The sequence below is a fragment of the Pygoscelis adeliae genome, unplaced genomic scaffold (genome assembly GCF_000699105.1).
Source record: "Pygoscelis adeliae isolate BGI_AS28 unplaced genomic scaffold, ASM69910v1 Scaffold170, whole genome shotgun sequence".
NCBI classification, from domain to species: domain Eukaryota; kingdom Metazoa; phylum Chordata; class Aves; order Sphenisciformes; family Spheniscidae; genus Pygoscelis; species Pygoscelis adeliae.
In genome coordinates, this window is record NW_008824002.1 from 421,147 (window position 1) to 442,673 (window position 21,527).

General features: G+C 37.0%; 1 protein-coding gene across 1 annotated transcript in view; it reads right to left on the minus strand.

Annotated features, from left to right (window-relative positions):
- Positions 1 to 866: 866 nt before the first annotated feature.
- Positions 867 to 21,527, minus strand: part of TMA16 (translation machinery associated 16 homolog (S. cerevisiae)) — a 24,834-nt gene continuing 4,173 nt past the window's right edge. Inside the window, exons 3-9 of the mRNA XM_009325288.1 lie at positions 20,806 to 20,858; positions 20,388 to 20,500; positions 11,757 to 11,794; positions 10,881 to 10,965; positions 9,641 to 9,789; positions 2,907 to 2,949; positions 867 to 1,237 (exon numbers count right to left, since the gene is read on the minus strand). Of these exons, the coding sequence (XP_009323563.1) occupies positions 1,099 to 1,237; positions 2,907 to 2,949; positions 9,641 to 9,789; positions 10,881 to 10,965; positions 11,757 to 11,794; positions 20,388 to 20,500; positions 20,806 to 20,858 (620 nt within the window). The 3' untranslated portion in view covers positions 867 to 1,098. The remainder of the gene's footprint in view (positions 1,238 to 2,906; positions 2,950 to 9,640; positions 9,790 to 10,880; positions 10,966 to 11,756; positions 11,795 to 20,387; positions 20,501 to 20,805; positions 20,859 to 21,527) is intronic.

Genomic DNA, 21,527 nt, shown 5'->3' on the forward strand with positions numbered 1-21,527 from the left:
ATCCCTGGCTTTGCCCTTGCCCTTTTTTTTCCTTTTTTTATTTTATTTTACAGTATTAAAAGTGAGAACCTGCTAAGAACCTTCCTGAAAAACAGACTTAAAGGCATCTAAAAAGCTGCTTCATAAAACAAGCCTGCTATTTAAAAATCCTAAGCAACTTAATTTTAAAATGCACAGCTTTCTCAACAGAGGGGTCAAAAAAAAGGACAAAAGATGTATTTAAAAAACAGACTGTAGGGACTTTAATTGGCTTCTGATCTGAATTCTTCAATAGAGAGTGGTGAGGACAGTGTAATCCTCTCAAATTCTCTTGACAAAACATAAAATACTCAATATTGAATTACTGAAGTCTTTCCAGCTCTCTATGTTCCTGACAGATTCTCAGACAAGAGAAGGTACAAGAGTTCTTCATGATTAACTGATGCTCCATGTATCTCATCTTCTGCATACACTTTTCTACCAAATGGGAGAGCATTTCTGACACCCAAAGTGAGTGTTCTGTGCCACGCAACACAGGATTTTGTGAGATGAGGTCTCTCACTGCTCTCCACAGAACTGCATACACCTAGAGACATCCCAGCCACCACCACAAGAGATGGATAAAAGTTGCCACTAGCTGGGCCCACTGTTTACCAGGGTGCCGGCTATTGATATACTAAATGACATACATTCTTGCCATTACCAGGAAAACGTAAGGATTTCCCACCACAAGGTATTTCTAACAGGTGTCTGAACCCTGACTGCTCTATGACCAGGGAAGAGGTACTCAGCTAGTCAGGATTTCAAGATATAAACTACAATTGCTTTGTCAACTCAGGAGCCTGCATCCTAAAGAGAAGGTACCATATGAGAAGTAAGGACACAATTAAGATTTTAACTATTTATTTATATTCAAAATTTTTTATCCAACAGCATACAGCTTTACCCAATAATATACTGTTTACTCTTTACTATAGGTACACAGTGAGCTTATAAAAAATGCAACTAGCAAAGCCTTTGCAAATATAGTTAGAATTTATTCTTGTTTCCAGTGATAATTAAAACAGGTTTCTTACAATTCCCTTCAGCTGTTCCAGCTCTTGAATCAGCTGGTGCTCATTAGGCCACCTCTTCTGCTTTATTCAATTCTTCTTCAGCTTCCGTATCTGCCACCTCAGGGTGACTGCCAGCAGCATCCCTAGCTGAGAGCTTTTTCATTTTGATGTTTGGCAGTTTCCTCAGATCACCATCCCATTCTCTTAAAGAAAAAAAAAGTAATGGAAAACAACTACCAATAGAAATAGCAAGAAGGAATGACAGCGTTAATTCACCTTTCCTCAGAAGATGCTAACACAAGTGAGGCTGCTTTTCTAAATAATACTACCAGTCCCACTGCAGTATAAATAAGCACCAACGTTTTCACCTGATCTTGTACACTACAACAGCTATTATTTCTCTGTGAAGAATTAAGTACTTTCAGGTTTGACATTCTGAACAAAAAAAATTCACTTTATTCCCACAGACTATTTGTACCCTCAGTTACTTTAGGCCACTTGCTTTTAGGTTTGACACACTAAACTCCCAGTCTTGTAAGCAATGGAAAAGCAGTTTGGAAGTTTCTTCATCTGGATGCTCAATTTGCAGAGCTAGTGTACGTGTAACATGAAGTCCTTAATTATGATTTGTGGTAACTGTTAACGTGTTGTATGACTTCAAGGGGACACAAAATGTTAGTAAACATTAACTCACATAAGTATATTATTTCAAAAGACTCCATGAAGGAGGAAGGGTTCATTTAAATATCACAAGTCAAACCCAGTACTCAATTAATAGAATGCTTGCTTGCTTATAGTAAGTGCACTTCATGGATAATTTTTCTCAAGGGCAAAGACAGTATTTGCCAATTGTAAGACAGATGTGGTTTTGCACTACCCGGGTAATAAAACAACACTTCCATCAGTACAAGAAGTCAATTGTGCATTTATAAACACAGCAGCCAGAGGCCTATCTCTTCTTTGAGATTTCTGGCTTTATTCCAACATCCTGTAAGTATGACTTCTGGCTGCATACCGCCCCTAGGAGTTGGTGGTATATCATTCCTGGCAACATACGCATTCTTAAGTCTTTTTTTTTTTTCTTTAAAGTATCTCATTTGACAGAGCTGTCAGCAAGAGTGGTCATGCAGTCCATTACCAAGGCATATTGGCTTGCTGCCCCAGATGAGCTAGCAGCAAGCTTCACAGCTCCCAGATCTTTTAACTGGATGCAAGTCATCAATTCACTTAAGATTTTCAACTAGTATTACACACAAACACTGCTGCAGACTGTATTACACCTAGAGTTGGATCTTAGAATGCATGACTAAAAACTTAGTGCTGTTTTAGTTGCTTAATGATAAGTTCTGACTATAAATAACTTAGGTCACTATGTTATATGACTACAATTACCATCTGAAATCTCATTTCAGGTAAGAAAACAGTGTAATTCCATTTATCAATAAATCTACGTCTTGATCCTTAAACACTAACAGTAAACGCTAATCCTTTTTGTGTAAACAAATGAACAAATGCTAATCCTTTTTGTGTAAACCAATTCAGTGAACAGCTGAGGTGAGAATTTTAGGTAAAGAGAAAATATTCTCTAATAATATCAAAAAAAGATGCTTAAGTTACAGAAATGGAATTCTAACTGTCGAAGCTTTCTAATCCTTCCAATGTTTTAATGATTAACTGTCACCTGCGTTTAGCTTGTAACAGCTAAGAAATGCCAAAATAGCAACTCCATACCTAGTCTGCTTTTTCAAATGGCAAATTCTTTGACAGTTTTGCATAAATTCTTTTTTAAGAAAAAAGACATACAACATGTCAAATTCAGAAACACTGTTTTGCATAAACAGATTAGTAGCGATAAAAAAAAAAAGAACTTACCTGAAAAATTTAAGATGCTTTCTGTTCATAATGTCTGGGATTTCTAATTGGAAAGAAATTAAATTCTATTAGATGTGTTACATTATTCAAGTGAGTCTCATTTCAAAGAAAGAAATGTGAGTTAAAGGGCTGAACATATTATTTCAGGGATTAGAATACCAAGAAAATGAGAATGAGGATTCGTATTAGAAAGTTTCTAGAGCAATATATAAACAGGAAGAGCTCTCACTGCTAAAGAGAAGGAGGGGAACTTACACCTACAACTGTTCCAGAATTCAAATGTACCAGTTACTGAAAATCCAATCCTGACAAATAATAAAAAGAGAATGCTTCGTTTTCTCTAAACTGACACATCCAAGAAATAGCAAAATTTTAAGCACTTAAAGTTTCTTTTAAAAAAGTCCAGTGAAGAAACAAGGGAAATAATTTATTTATTATTTGTTTTAAAAGCACAACTAACACCCTCAACCAAGATCAAGGTCTGGTTATGCTAGTTGTTAACAGACATTCACTCACCCACATAATAAAAAGACAATTCTGCTCTGCAAAACTTACTATAAATATGCACAACAAATAAAAGGTAAAATAGGAAAGCTTAGTTTCAAAGCTGACCTAAATATACAAGCCTCACTCTAAATTAATGAGTACTAAGTGGTCTGTAAGTATTTTGATATGTTTTTGGAAAAAAATTTCAAAGCACTTAAGTCACCACTGCAAGCAAGACAGATCAGCAGTAGAGTTAGGAAAGTAACTCCGATAATTCAAGTAAGAAAATGTAACAAACAGTTAAATACACTTCAAAAAATTTACCATGCAGTACAAGAGTATATATATGTGTGTGTGTTTTTAAAATATAAACACTAGGAAGAGTACAGTAAGATGTCAGGTGTTTAAATAGAACATATTCTTGGATTTTGGAATATAATGCTACTTCTCTCCACTTGCCATGAGACAGCCTGAGAGCAAAGAATGGCTATCTGATAGCAATCAGCCTTACTCCAATGCAATTATAGTTTCCATTGTTAAATACCTGTTCTACAAACTACTCAATACTGGGAGACTAGCATTCCGTGGTTGCTGAAATGCCTGTTAAATACTGCAGTAAATGCAACATAATATTTATATAGACTGTTGGCACCTATCTCCTCTCATGAGCTGATGTTCCTCTTAGTTGAACAGAAACAAACATCAATAGTTTTAATGACTGAAAGTTTTCAGTCTTCCTCACTAACAGAAATAAGTGACATATACTCATTACAAATGTTTATTACCTTTGGTAGTAAAAAGGAAGGCAAACATCTTGTATGGAGACCTGTGGGACAGACCTTCCCCCCGCCCCCCCTCCTGGAGTAGCCAAAACATTCCTACTAGATATGTAGTTTATAAACTCATGCAGAATTTTACCTAGGATGCCTAAGCTGCTTTGTCTTGACTCAGTGTCATTCTTTTCTTGGTCAGTCCTGAAGTATTACAAGTGACCTATGTTTAACATCTTCACTAATTTGTAGAGATTTATGCCTTAGGAGCCTTGAAATTTTTGCACAATATAAAATACCTTATTGCTGTCTATGAAGTGTACAGATTTCCCAGCGACAGGTCGCTCAACAAAGATGACTGCTTGCTACCTCTGTAATGTTAAATCCACTCTACTATTTTAGCTCTTAAAAACATGACATTTCAGGAACTTCTTATACCATCCTTGAGCAAACCCTGAACATACAGTTCTGCCTTTGTTCATCTATCGATTTTCCCGAGTCTTACAGTAATAAATCAGATAATGTTATCAATGCAGGATTATAGATGATTTTGCTACTACAGAATGTAGGATGATGGTGCCTGTCACTATCTTTGTGGCCAGATAGTCTTTATTATTCAGAAATTATTTCCTCCCTTCACATTGGGTTACAAAGTTACCAACTGAAGAACAATAATATACTCAACAGTTTTTAATACCAGTTACATTGATTGCTGCAGCCTGCTTCTTGGTAAATAGATACAGCAATACTGCTCACAGTTGATCAAGGCAAGGCAAAGAAACATATACCTAATCCTTTTCTTGTCTGCTGATTCCTGGGTTCTGATAAACATCAATGCCACATTAGGTCCATCCTTCCCAACTAAGCATTGAAACAAAGCCATGGTCCCTCTTGCTTTCTTTGTAGTCGCTTGAATTGCACTCTTGGCAGCACAGTGCCAAATGCTGAAATGTTCTAGCCACCACATGAGAGAAAGAAGTTCTTCCCTTCTCTCAGATATTGTACAAGGAGCAATGCCTACTCTGTTTTCTCCTAGGACAGAGCTTAGTGATGTAACCAGTGAGTGTGGCAGAAGTAGCACTATGCTAATTTGGGCCAACTGCCCCAGAAATGTGCTGAGATTTCTATTTGTTCCTTCTAGCAAAGCACTGACCCAACACACAGTTCAGTGTTATTCTCAGACGAACCAGGAATAAATGACAAGATTAATAGCACTTGTCTGACTCAGAAGTATCTCCTTAGCATGCACCAGTGTCGTGTTTTTTGCTGCTACTTGTGAACTTCTTAGTTTGCTTTAAAAATGTTAAGTCACAGGAGAGTGTTTTCTGAACTAAAGATGGAAAAAATGGAAGATGGAGAAATAGGGCACAGGGGTTAGTGGAAAAGAAACAAAGACAGTATTTTGGGGAGCAGACACTGTCTGGCATTTCTAAGATGAAGTATTCGGTAACATATGTGTTAGAATGAAACAGCAGTGAAAAATTTAAGTAAGCATTTTTTTCATGTTTCTGACCCTTTCAGATAATGTTTTATTTTCCTATCTTTCTTCTGAGGAAGAACAAACAGCATGTTAGCTCTCAAACTCTGTCATGAGGATGTTAGGGCTTAACACCATTTCATGACAAGGAAAAAGACAAAGCTTAATTTGTAACACAAAACTTGCATAAATACTGTAAAGTCAGCACCTTTCCCACTGCTCGGATAGAGAAGCACTGGACCAGATTACTTCAAAGTTCTGATGGGCATCAGAAGTAAAAAGCTTCTGTCAGCTGTAGGTCTAACCAATCCTGCCTGTGTCCACAGGCTTGGACTGGAGGGCTTCTAAAGCATAACTAGAGAAAAAGGGGATAGAGGAGCCAATCCCAGTGTCAGAGCGCCCTTCTGGAGCTCTGTCCCACAGCACTACTTTTTAACCAAGTGCTCTGTGACAGTCTGCCGAGATGTTTTATTTCCTTCCAGAAGTATGCTGTTAATAAAAACATCATCATTCTTCATAGCAGTAACCATTTCTCTCTCCCAAAGCAAAGATTTGCACATGAGATTTACCTAAATCTCACACGGACTGAAACATCACTGCTCTGACAGTGCTCTGCACAGCATATAGACTGCATATATATCACATCCATTAGAACTGTCATACAGAGAAACACCCAAGTCAGGTTAAAGGATGATATTGCAGCCTGAAGTTAGAGAAGGAAAAGGATGTTAGAAAGTCTAGAAGCTCTTTAGATAAAGAACCATTCAGTTACACAATAATGATCGTTACAGAAAACAGCAGCTAACAAACAGTACAGTAGTTACACTAGCAGATACATTTAAATGATACAACTTTCATCTGAATTAAATCAATTTCTTTATATCCTCAAGTTTCAAGAATTAACTAATAGGAGTGATGCGTTTAGCTTTTAAGGCCGTTTTTCCCCAAGATTAACATTATGCTTCTGAGAGAACATGCAAGGTAATTAGAAGCAAATTATCAAAAATGTGTGATGTTCAGATGAAATAATTATGATGCTTTTCAACTGAAAGCATGCTAATTCTGAGTTCCAAGGGTATATCCTGTAAATATCTATGATTCCCTTTCAATAGTTTTGCTATAAACATGTAAGACGATTAAAAAAACAAACACACACAAATGACAACATCAGGAAGAAAACCACAGTAAAATTAATGTAGATACATATAAGGCGTAAGGAAGTGACAAGTAGCTGCTAAAAAAATTCAACATCCTCGCAGATAGACTGCATGTTCCCTGCATAGGTACTACTTTTAAAAAAAAAGATTAAAATTTACCATGCCTTTGGATATCTACCACTTTTGTAAACAGCCAGTAAAGAAGAATTAATTTTTCATTTAGGTATATCTGATTTATATATATACACGGCATCGAATTTTAGGAGACCTTCCTGAATGTAAACAATTTGTATCATGTAGTCTCTTCATAGCAAATGCACATGCATACAAGAAATAACGAAGTTCAAGAATGGGGGGGGGGGAACGGAACTCAACAAATACTAAGTCAGTTATAAAAGCTCCCTTCACTACAGCTTCCAGGGATAATAATGAGCTAGAGCATAAAAGCAGTTTCCAGCTGATTTCCATTTATCCCCAATCTCTAATTACAGTATTTAGCGGCAACTATTTTCTCTGAATGAATACTGTCCTAGACAGAGAGCAAAAACCTGCAGCAGCTGTGACAACAAATAATGAATGATTTGAGAGCATATTTAATATGTGAAGTTGCACCATGCTCTCTGAATGCTTTACTTACTAATACTATAATAACCTCAAATTTTGCTTACAATATTTCTGGATTCTTCTTTATTTTTATGTTGTGCTTGTGCATTTGACTCTTTCTTTCTAATCCTATTGCTTTTTTTCTGTCACCTTTCCACAAAGCAGTAGGGGGAAAAAAAGAAGAACTAAAATTTAACTTTAAATTAAATTAACTTAAAATTTAAAAGCAAAACCAAAAAGGAGATTTTCTACAATTGAGCTATTTGATGACATCCATAGTATCTACCTTCTATGACTTTTTTCCCCCCCCTTTTAAGAAATAAAAGATTACACATGAAGTCACACAGCTATTCCTGAATTCCTCTGCCATTGCAGGATGTGAAAATACTAAGTAATGCTGGCAAAATTTTTAGAGCCATTCATTTTCTTTGTTGGTAAAATATAAACTGGGGGGAAAGGGAATATGACACACGACCCAAACCTTGCCATGCTTTGTATCCTAACCACAGAACAATGAAGGTTTTTCATGTCTTCCATGACGTACTTTCACTGTTAGGACTGACTGCCTTTGATTAATTCTTTAGCATTAAAGCCAAGTTCATCACTCAACTCCAACATGCTTATTTGTTACAGAAAAATACAGAAATTTCACTACTATTTTATACTTGACTCTCCTCAAAACAACTGTTTTTTGCACTTTCATTATCCCTTTGTCTTTCTCCCTTATTTCACCAGATCACTGCTGCTTCACTTCAGCCTAGTTCCAGCTACCAAATTTTCAGTCTTTTATTTCTTTCTCACACGTAGCCTGCATCTGTGTGCTACCTCCAAAACCAAAAGTACTTTCAAAAAGAGTTTAAGTGTTTCTTCTTAAAGACAACTATGCACCGTAAGAGGAAATTTTCAGCTCCGATGCTTATGTTGTGGTTTTCACACATGATGCTCCTCAGATTTCATGAGATAATCTGCTGGCATAGATGGCTACCCCAGATAAAGATAAATGGTAATAAAGTCAACGAGAATATCTGGCATTATGATTTTATTCAAACTTGTGATAATGGCCAAAGTAAATGTTTAAAAACTCAAACTGCTTTCAACTAGGCTCCTATCTACACGATTTTTAATTTTAAGTCTTTGGAGTTTTTGTGGGTTTTTGCTTATTAAGAGGTTAAGTGTTAGGGCCTTCACACACACAGAGCACTTCCACTCCCTCCGCCACCATCTCCAGTAAGTCAAAGAAAGGAGCATAGCTCCTCTGCCTGAGAAGAGCGAGAGGGAAAAATGTGTTTTTCTACTTGCGGGTTATCATTCATGCCCGTACAAAAGAGCCTGTAGAGTAAATGTGTCAAAATAGCCCAGGATTTCTTCCTGGATTACCTAAATTTTAATAGGAAAACTCCAGAAATACTCACATTTTGGAAATACATCTGTACTACAATTTCTGCTGCAATCGTTCTCCCACAGGAAGCACATCTCAACCTTAGTGGAATGAAGAGTCTCTTTCTGAAGATGTTTTAGGCCCACGAGTTCAGAGGCTTTGGTTCTCTGAGTTCATGAAACCTAAAGACCCCTCTCTCTCATGACATGAAACTTGATGAAGTCCTCATGCCACTGGGTCCACCTCAGTGGAAAGGGGCAAGTCAGGCCACAGGTTTATCCCTAACAGTAAGTTTATATATTATCAAAGGAATGTTAGAGAAAGCTGTGTATAAAAACTTCATTGGCACAAGTCCAGATAACAAAGCCCACCTAAAAAAAGTAATTTATTTGTAGAGAAAGTGATGTTGGTTATTCCCCACATGAGCAAATAAAGTCTTCATGGTAATGCATGTTAAAACATGCACACCCACTAAAGTGCATTTTTAAGATAAAAAATACTCTGTATATAATGAAGGTCCAAGCAAGCTGCTGAACAGAATCTGTATTTGAGACAGGTGCATTAAATCCCACTTTAGTTTCAAAAATATGTTATATATGCCTGCACTGAGGCAGGACTAGCAAAGATGCACAAAGGCAAAGTAGTAAAGCAGAAATATGAGCCAGATCTCCACCATCTTTTTTCCCATTTTTTCACCCTGCCCCTTCTCCCAAACTCCTCCGCAAGGCATAAATACCTAGCAGTTAGTTAATTCCTTTGAAGAGAAAAATAAAGATAATGCCTAGAAATTTCACTTAGATTCTAGCCTTGTGAGCAGGAGGAGAAGATGTGACAACAGGATTATTTCTAATGTTTTTACATACCTATTCCATAGCCTTCATAGAGTTGTCTTTCACGTTCTATGGTCTGCTTGATGACAGTCTCCCGTGAACCATGCTGTCTTCCTTGTCTACCTTTAATACTGTTTTGTAATTCAATCTGCTCCAATTCAGCATTAAATCGACACATATAACTGAAAGAAATAAAATGCATTTATGCTAGATGGAATCATGCAAAACCTTTGCAAAACAGAATTACTTTAGTAATCTAAGAAGTTATTTTACTAATTGTATTTATTTTCTAAATTAGTCAGAGATGTTTCTTAGATTTGAACTATTACTTTCATCTTCAAAGTGGAAGCTCCATTTAGAACTTCATTTGAATCATCTGCGGCTTACAGAAGGACTGGTTTTTTTATTTGCCTTTTTTTTTTTTAAACTATGTTTGCATAAAACAAACACACAAAACAAAAAAACAAACACATTATTATAACTCACCTGCTCTGGAAGACCAGTGTTAAATCTAAGTATTCCTAACTTAACTGCTGAATTTCACCACCTCAATAATAATTTTTAAAGTAAAGTTCTTCTCTGGCATGTGTTCTACATCATCTCACAAACGCCTAACCCAAATCCAAAAAGTAAGCCTTTATTGCCTTTGCAGTATCCCTAGCATTGATTAGCAGTTTACAGGTTTCATGAAGTGTAGGAAATATGTCAGAGCTTCTGAAAGGAAACTGATATAGTACACCTGTGTAAGAATACATACATATTATGTTATTTAGCTAGCAGGTGAAAAATTGTGACAAGCTACAGGTACATACATTCAGCAGCACAGAAATAATTGAGTTGCTTCTTAGCAGATTCAATTTTGATATTTTCTGCCCTAAAAATTGACCCACCTGAGTACTGTTTAACCTCAGCAAAGAAAATTAAAGAATGAAGAAGTAGAATGAAATCTGTGTATTTAAGTGTCTCTGAATAACCTGACTAGCAAATTCATGCAATTACTACTGTGCAAATCAGTCCTCCACACACTACAAAAGCAGACATATACTTAAATAATAAAAAAAGCCCCAAACAACACGACTGACTTCAGTAATTCTAGTGTGAATATATACATCTTTCAATACATAATTAACGTCAGCTGCAACAAAATCAACTATTTGATATTAATAGTAATATATAAAAAGTCCTTCTCTGAGTCACCACTTTACAGATCTTAAGAACATTATTTTAAAAGACAAATCAAGCTTTTTCATCCTGTTTTTAACACCAGTCTTACTTTTCAATTAGTTCACCAGCTTCCTTCTTCGTGTACTCAATTTTATTGGGGTCAAGGTGACTTTGAAACCATTGCAATTTTTCTCCTACAAGAATAAACTTAACATTAATGATTACATCATCACTGTAGCATCAACACAGATCAAAATTCTTCAACATTTTTTAAATAACCCCCCATTTTTCAAGATTTTGAATAGCATCATAGACTCACCGATACTGTGTGTACCAGGTATGAAGGTAGCTGTAATAGAAACATTCTCACACCATCTCAGATGTATTTTATGTCTTCCTTACAGAAAAAAAATGCTATGCTTTATTTAAAATATCACTGGATCAATTGCTTAAGATGGAAACTTAGGAAGGCCCCAAGGGGGGAAAAAAAACCCAACACAATGGCTGAGCAAGAGTTCTGATCATCACAATTTTTAAACAGATTAAATTGAAAAGGTACAGTATCAATCATATGAAAGAGAAAAAAATATTCCAGGTTGTGTCCCAAAATTTTGAATTTACTTGCTAGCACAATGTGTCTGTTGACCTACATATATCATCCTCTTTTACAAGCGATTAAAAAAAGCATGGAGACAAGTACAATAAATACACGTACAGCTGTACAAAACAGACGTTTGGTCTATATTGCCCTGTTGTCACATGCACTGACTAAAGATTAGGCTATACTCAGCCCCAAGTTCACCCTGTATATACTACTTGAATGACTATGTCAGGTATTTTAGCATTTCAACAAAGTCTATTTTAAGATTACAGGGTCAGATTATAGAGAACGAAACTCTAACTAGAGTATCTATAAAGTTGGTAAAACTTAAAATCTATGCTAAAAAGTTGAGTACTGTATTCAGTTACAGAAGTTTCTGCTCACCAATGATACTCAAACGCAAAGCTTTGTCAGTCTTCAACCTAGCAGAGAAAAAACAGGTATGTTAGCCAGGAAGGAGTACCATACAAATAATTATCTTCATTTTCTTTCTCCAAAAAATCTTTTTTCTTGGAGTCAGAATGAAAGTCAAGGTAAAATTTCAAATAGAAGTATTTGCCAAATTTAGAACAACATAAAACTTATTCTGCTTCATCTAAAATTTCTACTTTTTAATAAAACTACTATCTGAAATTTGTCCATTTTACTTATTAAGTTAAACAGTTTCTTGGAAGCAATTAAATGGAAAAAAACAGGATGAAAATAGGACACAACACTTTTCTCAGAGCAGAGCAGAAGTATTTCACAGAAGACCTGCATTGTAATAATTTCATTAAGTATTTCTATATTCTGCTGCTATATTTAATGAGTTTGGAGATCAAGAACGAAGATTTCACCGCACTGCATCCTGGCAAATCAAGCATACAATGTGAAAAATACCATTCCAGTATCTAATAAGCTTGTAATAATTAAAGTTTGTGCTTAGTGAACAGTAAGAGTTAAGATATTAAGAAACCAAAATTAACAACTTTATAAAAAAGGTTAAAAAAAATCCATCTCAAAGTATTTTTCACTCCACCTCAATCTCTAGCAGAATACTTGAAGCCTTCTGTGCTCTATGGGATGTGTGTACACAATTCAGTTTGGGATTAATTCCCGTCCTATTGAGCAGTTCTCAGAGAACACAAGTTTTCTAACCGGTAATGCAGTGCCTCATGCATTTTCATCCTGAAGCTCTCGGATTCAGTCTGCAGCAATCAATGTTGCTGAATGTCACTTTATTTCCAGAAAGGAAAATAATACATTGTTGGGATAAGTATGAAATTTGTCACTGGAAAAAAATATCTTAGCCATGCACGTTCAGTATATATATCCAAGGACCTGTGATAAAATTGACCTTTTTTTTTTAAATTATTTAATAAGCAAATTGATAAAGGATATCATTGACAAAGAACAAACAATACCAAAATTCAACAGAGTTCAAAGCTAATGTGCTCCTTCATTAAATTCCTTATACTCTATAGAATTTAATGAGCATTTTAGTTAACTGAAGTAACTCGGAGCACAGAAGTCTGTCACCCGTCACAAAAATTCAGATCAAAAGAGAAAGCCCTACTTTCCAGAGACAACATACTTGTGTCACTTGGCCACAAACCTACATTATTAAAATAAAGATTAGCTTTTTCAGGAAGTATTTCATCCTCTGAAGACCGTCTAAAAGCCACACAAAAGCCAATGCACAGCATGTGTGAGCTGCTAAGAATTCCACTAACGCATTCAAGAAAAGCCTTTTTACTTCTACAGATGCTCCAGCATCTGATAAGCATTTTTAAGGCAAAAGTCTATAGAGGTCAAGCATGGGGTTTGAGTTTTACCATACCTGCCAAAAAAACCCAAGCTGGTTGATTTAATTAAAAGATTTTAGTGTTTTAACAAAAATTACTCTCGTTTCTGTGGGTTAAAGGACAGACCTGGATGAGACTATGTAAAATAGAAAGGAAAAATGAGTTAGATTAGAAGTCAGCTTTAAAACTCGGCTGTAGATGTCTTCAATAAAAACTGTGGTAGGTAGCCTACAGAGGACTTAACAGCAGGGAGTTTTGAAGGGTAATAGCGACCAAGAAAAGGACACATATTCCACACAGTGGAACTCCACACCAGCAGTCCCTGCTGTGAATCTTGCATGGCAACAAAGCCAGCCGAGCACATCTGCAAAGCGTTGCCATGGAGAAAACTATGATGCCATCTAGAAAAGCTGCCTGATTAGAATCATAACTTATATCATGTATGTCTGCTTTAAAACACTACAAACTACCATTTGCACCTGCAAGGGTCACTGCATCATTTATTTATCTAGGCAATGAAGTATATAACCAGGATTTTCTTCTGGAAGAAAAGCCTTCAGTCTCTAGGTGTACACAACTTACTTCAGTGTGTGCAGTAACAAATGATAGGATCAGATGTTGCCTTATTGTAGTTTTCATAAAACCCCCACCTCAACGACTGCTAGAAGACAACAGTATTAGCAGGGAGGCTAATCAAGTAAAGTAAGTCAAAGAAAGTTCCTCTCGTCTCCTTCCACACAATGAGCAACATCTTTTGCTCAATGGGAAGAGAGGATGAGGATAGGGATACAATCTTGTGGCAGGCTGTTGCTTCTTAATGATTTTCTCCTCCACCTACCTCCCAAAAATCATCTGCTTAGGCACTGATTACTGATAAGGATGATCAGTGGTTTTCTTGATATTTACTAGGTACTTAAAAGGTTAAAGCCTTCACGCTCTGTCAGCGCCTCTTTATCTCAGATTGTATTCAACTGTTCTACTCTAAATACTAAAAATGAATAAATATTTGCCAAATCAGTTTACCAATTCAGTATTTTTCCCTATAATATCCACACATACAAATGCCATCCATGGCTCTGAGAACTAAGATAGGTTCTTTCATTACGAAAAAAAAAAATCATGGTTGACAGGACATATTTCCTTGTTTCTTGTTGCTAAATACCTTCCATATTTCTCCCTACACATGTCCGTTTTTGTTAGCTTACGCACCAATTAGTGGCTTTGTTAAGCATTTTAGGATACTTCCATATGAAAATCCCTCTGTAAGAATTAAAAATTCTTATTTTTTTGCAGTTCATTTCTGTAAGCAAAACAAATAATTTTAAGAGCTAACATTTTTTCAGTTCCACATGAAGAATCTGCAAGAGTACATCTCAAAGCATCACTGCTGCAAACAGCGCAACTAGAAGCATAGTGGCTCAAGGGAGATTAAGAAGTTAGACAACAGAAAAGCTAAGGAGAAACAAACAAACAAAGAGCTCCACAAGGAGATATTTTAAGGCTACTGCTTACTCCTAAGGGGTCGCTTCACGCCAGATCAAGAAATACTGTAAAAACTCCATAGTTCTCATACCTCGGAGCATGACAGTATTAGACTAGTATATTTGTAATGAAAATGCAGAGACTCCTAAAAAATTTACAATATATGCACAATAGAAAGGGTATATTTTGACTCGGGAGGGAAAAAGACAGAAAAAAAAATTCCAGTGCTAGATCAGCTTTAGCTACCAAAAGCAGACAGAGATTTCAGCAGTTGCAAACAAAACATGATTGGTGTTGGTACATCACCACTAAGAGAAGTTCCAGGAATATCCCATTAGGGCCTGGTTTCCTAAAGTGTAGAAAAAGCAGTGTTCTACTGGCGCCAGTGAACCAGCTATTGCTGTCTCATAAAAATACCTTTGTAATTATTTAACAGAGCTAACAAGTTGCCTATAGGAATAAGGATTCACATGTAGATTAAGAGAGAATAAATTGGTAGTAATACACTGGAATTTCTTGCTGCGCATTAGACCTTGAGGAGAACTGAGAAGAGGGACGCAGGCAAGAAAAAGGTGCGATTCAAGTGAACGAGATGACTTACGAATGTAGTCAATTTTCTAAAACCAACTGGTCTGTCTCCTCTTATTATGGTCAAGATTGGTCTTTTGTAGTGCAGCCAGTTTCTGGACAATAAGCTTATTATTACTGTCATATTTCATTGAGAATGCTTGCGTTGAAGAGTATCTGGACAATGGAGGCTGTAAAAGACTTCTGCAACTTAGAGCAGAATTTCTCCCTCCTTTTTCCCCAGTGCTGCATTAAGTATTGAAATTCCTTGTGGGTAATGTCTTCCCTTTTTTATTATGTTGTTTGGGCAAAAGATACTTGAATATGCATCTCATAACTAAATGCAATTTCCTTTCCTGTTCAACATAAACAGGAATGTTCACAAGTAGTTATTTCCTCCATCATATAGAAAAGTTAAAGAGTTAAATAGAAGCCTAAACTGTCCCTAGTCCTGAATCCTGTCTCCAGCCAAGCACTAAAGGAAAAAAAAAACCACAAAACCAAAAGAAACAAACCACACAAAATCAAAGCAAACATTTACTGATACTTCTACAAGAGACATTCTCACCTTCCAGTAATATGCCATTCAAGGACTTCCTACATCCAAGGTAATACCTTTGTATTGAATAGTAATCGACAGATAAAATGTACGTATGTTCAAAAAGTATCATTGCACAAATTTAGCCAACCACAATTACAGCATCTTCTGGCAAGTAAATTCACAGCTTAATTAAAATAATACAGACAAACTGTATGAACTTCCTAGATTCGTTGACTGTCTCTGATCCAGTTCTTCCATGTTGTAGAAGTGCATTAGCCTGTACAGAGAAATTATCCCCTTTACTCAGGGCTGGTAAGATCATATTGAGAATACTGCCTGCAGTTTTGGGTCCTCCCCACATTTAAGACAACTTATTTCCATACAATGAGAAGCATGGTCAAAAAAGTACCAGATCTGTAGATGGGATTAAGAAAGAAAATACTGTAGAGATTACGAGGCAGCTTCTCCTATTTACTGCCAAAGGATGTACTAACCTTCCAGCCAGAGAACGGGGCTGTCATTACATAGAAGTAATTTGGAAAATTGTTTCTGCAAATATTTCAACTGCAGTAAGTCATTTTCCAGTTAAAAAGCCTTCAGTAAACTTACTGCAGTTAAGTCACAAATTTGGAAGCAACAATGTCAGAGCATTTATTTAGTATTATCAGATGCCACTAAATGAAGACATTTAATAGACCTGCAAAAGCAGCGAGGAAGAACAAAATTGGTGCGGGCTACTTCTTTTTCCTGAGTGTAGGAGTGGAAAGCTTTCTTCCGTCCCAGCATCAGATATTTATCTTGTCTTTTTCAGATCTCTGCAAAATGAACCCAAACCCCACCATTATATTAAAGAAACTGAAAGCTAAGTAATTACACTAAGAAGACTGGTTAGTGGCTAAACTGACTGTTTTTAAACACATGCTTAACTCCCAATATTTAAAAAAAAAAAAAAGATCTTAAGATTTAACAAGCTGATCATTACAATAATAGAGATCCAAAAGAAACTGGAACCCTTGAGACTTTTAAAGACACTAGGGAAGAAAAGATATCAACATTATTCATGTCTTTCGAGCTAAATTGCTCTTCAAGCCAAGACAGTACAGAAAATAGAGTACAGACAATTGGAGGATGTTTTTAATGCAAATTATTTTTAGAACACCACCACAAGAGCGATCTACAAAGCGCAGATCTGTGAATAACGCTAGTTAATTGTTTAGGACCCAGAACTGCAAGATGTAGAAATCTTATTTATAGACAGATCATTTTGCTATCACAATATGCTTTGAATGGTCCAGACTGACACGCTACTTTTGGTGGAACAGTCTCCCTATGCAAAAATGAACGGTTACATCTTTTACCATTAGCCTAGAGGCCTCACACTTGAAATAGTAAGGGAGCTTGGAAAAGAAAAGGCAGAAATCAAGAAACAGAGCCTAAAGAAATGGACAGAGATCTACATCCTCTAATCTTAAACTGAGTTTCTCTCTGTGGAGCATCTCTGCTCTGTGAGGCCCAAAAAGGATAACTACCAACATCCTAAAGATAGCCTAATAGAAAGGATAGCTATCTACATCCTCTAATCTTAAGCTGAGTTTCTCTCTATTAAGCACTTTTGCTCTGTGAAGGCATTAGGCTTCACTGACCGCCAAAAGAATTCAGGATAAACCGTTTGCTCTTTCATTGGGCTGCTTGAAGCTCACCTTTTATTAGCTTGCTTGGCTGCCAATATTTAATCGTTTTTCATAAAATGGCGCTTCTTCCTCAGGTAACCCATGACACAGACCAAAAGGTAGTCTGCTTGTTTCACTTGGAAGGATTCTGCTGCCATGACTAGCTCCTTTTGCTACATTTCAGAGGAAAGGAACAGGAAGGCTAATCATACTGCTATAAAGACCACTGTCTCTCAAACAAGTAAAAAACTCATTTGTAAATAAGTCTGTTTCTTTTATGTAAAATTCCTTTTTAAAAAGCAAATAACTTTATAAAAAAAGGCTGAAGTAACATGGTAGACTTACATGTGTTAGCAAAAGCATTTGAACTGAACTTAAATCCTCCAAAAAAAGCTTTCATAGAGGATTAACCTGTCATTGTGCACAGGGGAAACTACTGGAGCCCAAATGAAAGGCAAGGAGCATTTAGCTGTCTTTAACAGCCAGTGGCAACGGGTGCTAGGGGACAGAAAGAAGATGCTGTAGCAATTGTTCTACATGTACCGCTAGTCAAGATAAGGTGTTACTTGCAAGGCATAGGAAATAAACTGCCTAAACATACACCCTCAATTAATCCTTGTGTAACATGGTTCTCCAGCACCGAGAAGTTAACTGCTGTTCAATCCAACAAATCCATTTTTTTTAGTATTGCAATTATTGATGCAGTTTAAAAAAAAAAAAATTAACAAGGTTGAACTGAGAGCTGCATGCCACGATGTATTAACTGGAGCATCTTCTGTAAAACTACAGCCATGGGGGCTAGTGCAGAGAAAAGACTGGTACTGTAATTTGCTGAGCTATGAGACTTAATCTACTCTGGCAAGCACAGGCAGAAATCTACATAGTAAAGACTAGGCACTAAAACCACTCTCAGATGAGCAAGTCTTGAAATTAATACATTTGGTGACAACTGCTGAAAGAAAGGAAACTTCCAATAAATTAAAGAATTTAATTTTTTGTCTGTCACTGGGGGACCTAGAACTTTTTTTTTTTTTAACCGAACTTAAGGGTTAAGATCATCTAGATCATCATACGAGAAAGGACAAGGTGTGTTACAATTGCTTACTACGAGTATATCTGTCTAGAGAATCAGTTAGAAAGTCAGTAACATTTCAAGTTTACTGAACCCTGTGTGCTCAAAACTACTAAGTGGCCTTTGGCTCCTAAATCAGTTTTGATTCCATATTTTGCTCTGTAGACGTCACTTGGCAATGTCAGCAGTGGACTAAGACTCCACTGCCGCAAAGGTGGGTCCAGTAGTACAAGACACCCTGATGCTGTTCTGAATATCCTTAAAGCAGTAAACTTTTCAGCTGTTCATTTCTTACATACTATGACTTGCCAAATCTAGCTGCCTCAGTAACAAAGCCTAGTCAGTACAAAGCCAGCATCTTTTAATTCCTTTTCATGGAAAGGGTGACCTAATTACTGCAGTATTAACGCATTAAGCAGAGAAATGAATGATGCATTTGGTACTCTCTTACCTGTAACAAAATAGATTGCCCTGTGCCATCTCTAACAGATGCCTTAAAACCTTCTCCACGAAGAAAAGTAATTAGACAGCAAGTTAAATGGGAGAATACTATTCCAGTGGGAGTTCTTTGCTTTAACTTCTTGCTGTTGCAAGAGGAACCAAAAGTAGCACTCTAACAAGACATGTCAGCACAGGTGTCTGTATCAGTATAATTCTACCCACAGAGACAATCACTAAAAGATTTGACTGAGTGTGCCATGTCATAATGAATAATCAGTACATCACTGTTTCACTCAGTAAGTTTTCTTGTGCATGTTTTTCTTTATGACAAAGTCACAGATGTAAGCACTAAGACTCAAGTATGATTCAGTTATCTTTTGTGATTAAGTGCTCTGAGTGGCAGTTATGAGGCAAGATGAGAGAGTGAAAGGACGAAGTAGTCAATTTAGCACTAGGAAAATAATCTACAATAAAAACTTAATTACAATCAGTAGTCAGAGAGCACAGACAAAACATGAAGCAGCAGGGAAAACTTGCACATTAGGAAACTGCCCGATCCTCAACACATGCTACTTGTAAATTCGTGCAGCAGCTCTGGTTGAGGCTACATGACACAGCTATGCTAGTAAAGGGCCCCTTTCTAGTTAGAGCAACCTTACAACTTTGCTGTGGATAAAGTTGTACATCCATCCCCACCCATAAAATTGCACAGTCTCTAAGGAACATTTCAACTGTTCCAGGAGTTCCCAATTTAACACCTTCAGACATATGAATATTTGGGCTCAGCTCACATGGTCCATCCATATACTAGTATACTTGACAGAAAATGCTTTAATAACTTTCTAAACAAACAATCACAGCATATCAACTAGCAAGCTGAGACAGAATGGAAACTAAAGGCCAGCCTTCTCCAGCTATCTTTTCCCTCTGTAGAAGGGGGAAGTAAAACTTAAAAGCAGAAAACCAAACTTGCCATGGAACAGCAGGAAATCACCAAAGAAGAGTTAACTATTCAGGTTTTATTCAGAAGTCTCTCTTCTGCAGGAAGGCTTCTGGGTTTCCTTTTCTATAAACTCAGCACTTCAGCACAAGAAGCTAGACCCCAAGCAGGATTCTTACTATATCTTCGAGTAAAGTCAAACTAGGTGACTGGGCTTCATGTGAAATCACCAGCACCACGCCATTCAGATTATAAAAAGCAAAGTGCTGCAATAAGAAGAAACCTAACTTGTAAAGACAACACCAAAAATCAAGTAGCAGAACTATATACTTTGTATAAGCGATTTCATGAACGTAAACCTGTCAGTTCACTCGGCACAGCAGTACTGTTACATAGGTCTGCCTTTTACCTTAAGGTTGTATCAGCATAACAGTCGCCTCCCACCACCACCCAAACAAAAAATATCTACTGTGACGCTATCCTTTCGTCTGTACACAGACATTGCACAGTCAACTTACTTTTCTTTCTTTTCCTGTTTGTGTGCTTCCCTTGCAAGCTGCGCGGCTTTTCTGCTGTAAGGGTGGATAACTTTTTTCTCTTGCTTCCCTCCTTGGGTTTTTCGTAACTTTGGCTGAAAAGAAATCAAAGACACTATACACTACTAAAGTTAGGTAAAACATTAAAGGGAGCACACACCATGGTAAAGACTTAAAAGGTCATGCATCAGTATCTCAGAAAGCCCTTAACTTACAGTAGCAGCTTATCAGTTCCAACAGTTAGATCTTACCCTTCTCAGCAACAAAAAAAATTACTTGAACACAGTACATGCTGTAACAAAACTACTGGAGCACAGAAAATGCTGTAAAAAATCTTACATAGCGACTACTCTCAAAATACCTATTTTGTAGAACCCTACAGCTAGGAGACTAATATTACCTCTCCGTACCTGTTCCCACTCAAGCTTCTATCCAATTGTTGCATCTGGGTTTCTGACAAAAACCATAATGTAATTTGTACAACATAACAAAAAGGATTTTCTTGTACCTCCCCGCAGACCATGAGAATGCTGCTCACAGGGAGCAGCCAGAGGCTTTCCTTCCCTAGCCTTTCATGAAGCACAGAGAGAGAACACCACTAACAAATTTTAAAAATACTGTAATGCTAGTTTAAGTTATGCTACTTTTTGGTGAAAAAGTGTTTTAACAAAACCGAAAGGCTTTATCAAACAATATGCAATTTAAATTCTTTAAAGTCTTTAACTGTGTGCAAAACAAACACCCGAAAGCAAGGAGGCTAAATGTGCAAATGTGATGCAGGAAACGGCAATCAATAAACGGCGACTTTAGTACATCATATTCGTGTTAGCATCAGTGTTTAGAATTGCGAAAAAAAGAAAAGATAAAGGTAAGATTTCTTTAGGCGTTCAGGATAACTTAAGAGGCACCTTGCACTAGTTTCACACGTTAACGCCGTCAATCCGGCGGTGCTCGCTGGCGGGTACAGGCACAGCACCAGCCCCGCTGCCCTCGCCCGCCGGCAGCCCTGAGGGGAAGGCCTGAAACGACGCAAACCTCTCCGGGAGCAAAGGCGCCCACGCGGCGGGCAGGGTCACTCGGGACTCCCCCCCTTCCCCCGGGTGGCCCAGCGGCGGCGAGAGG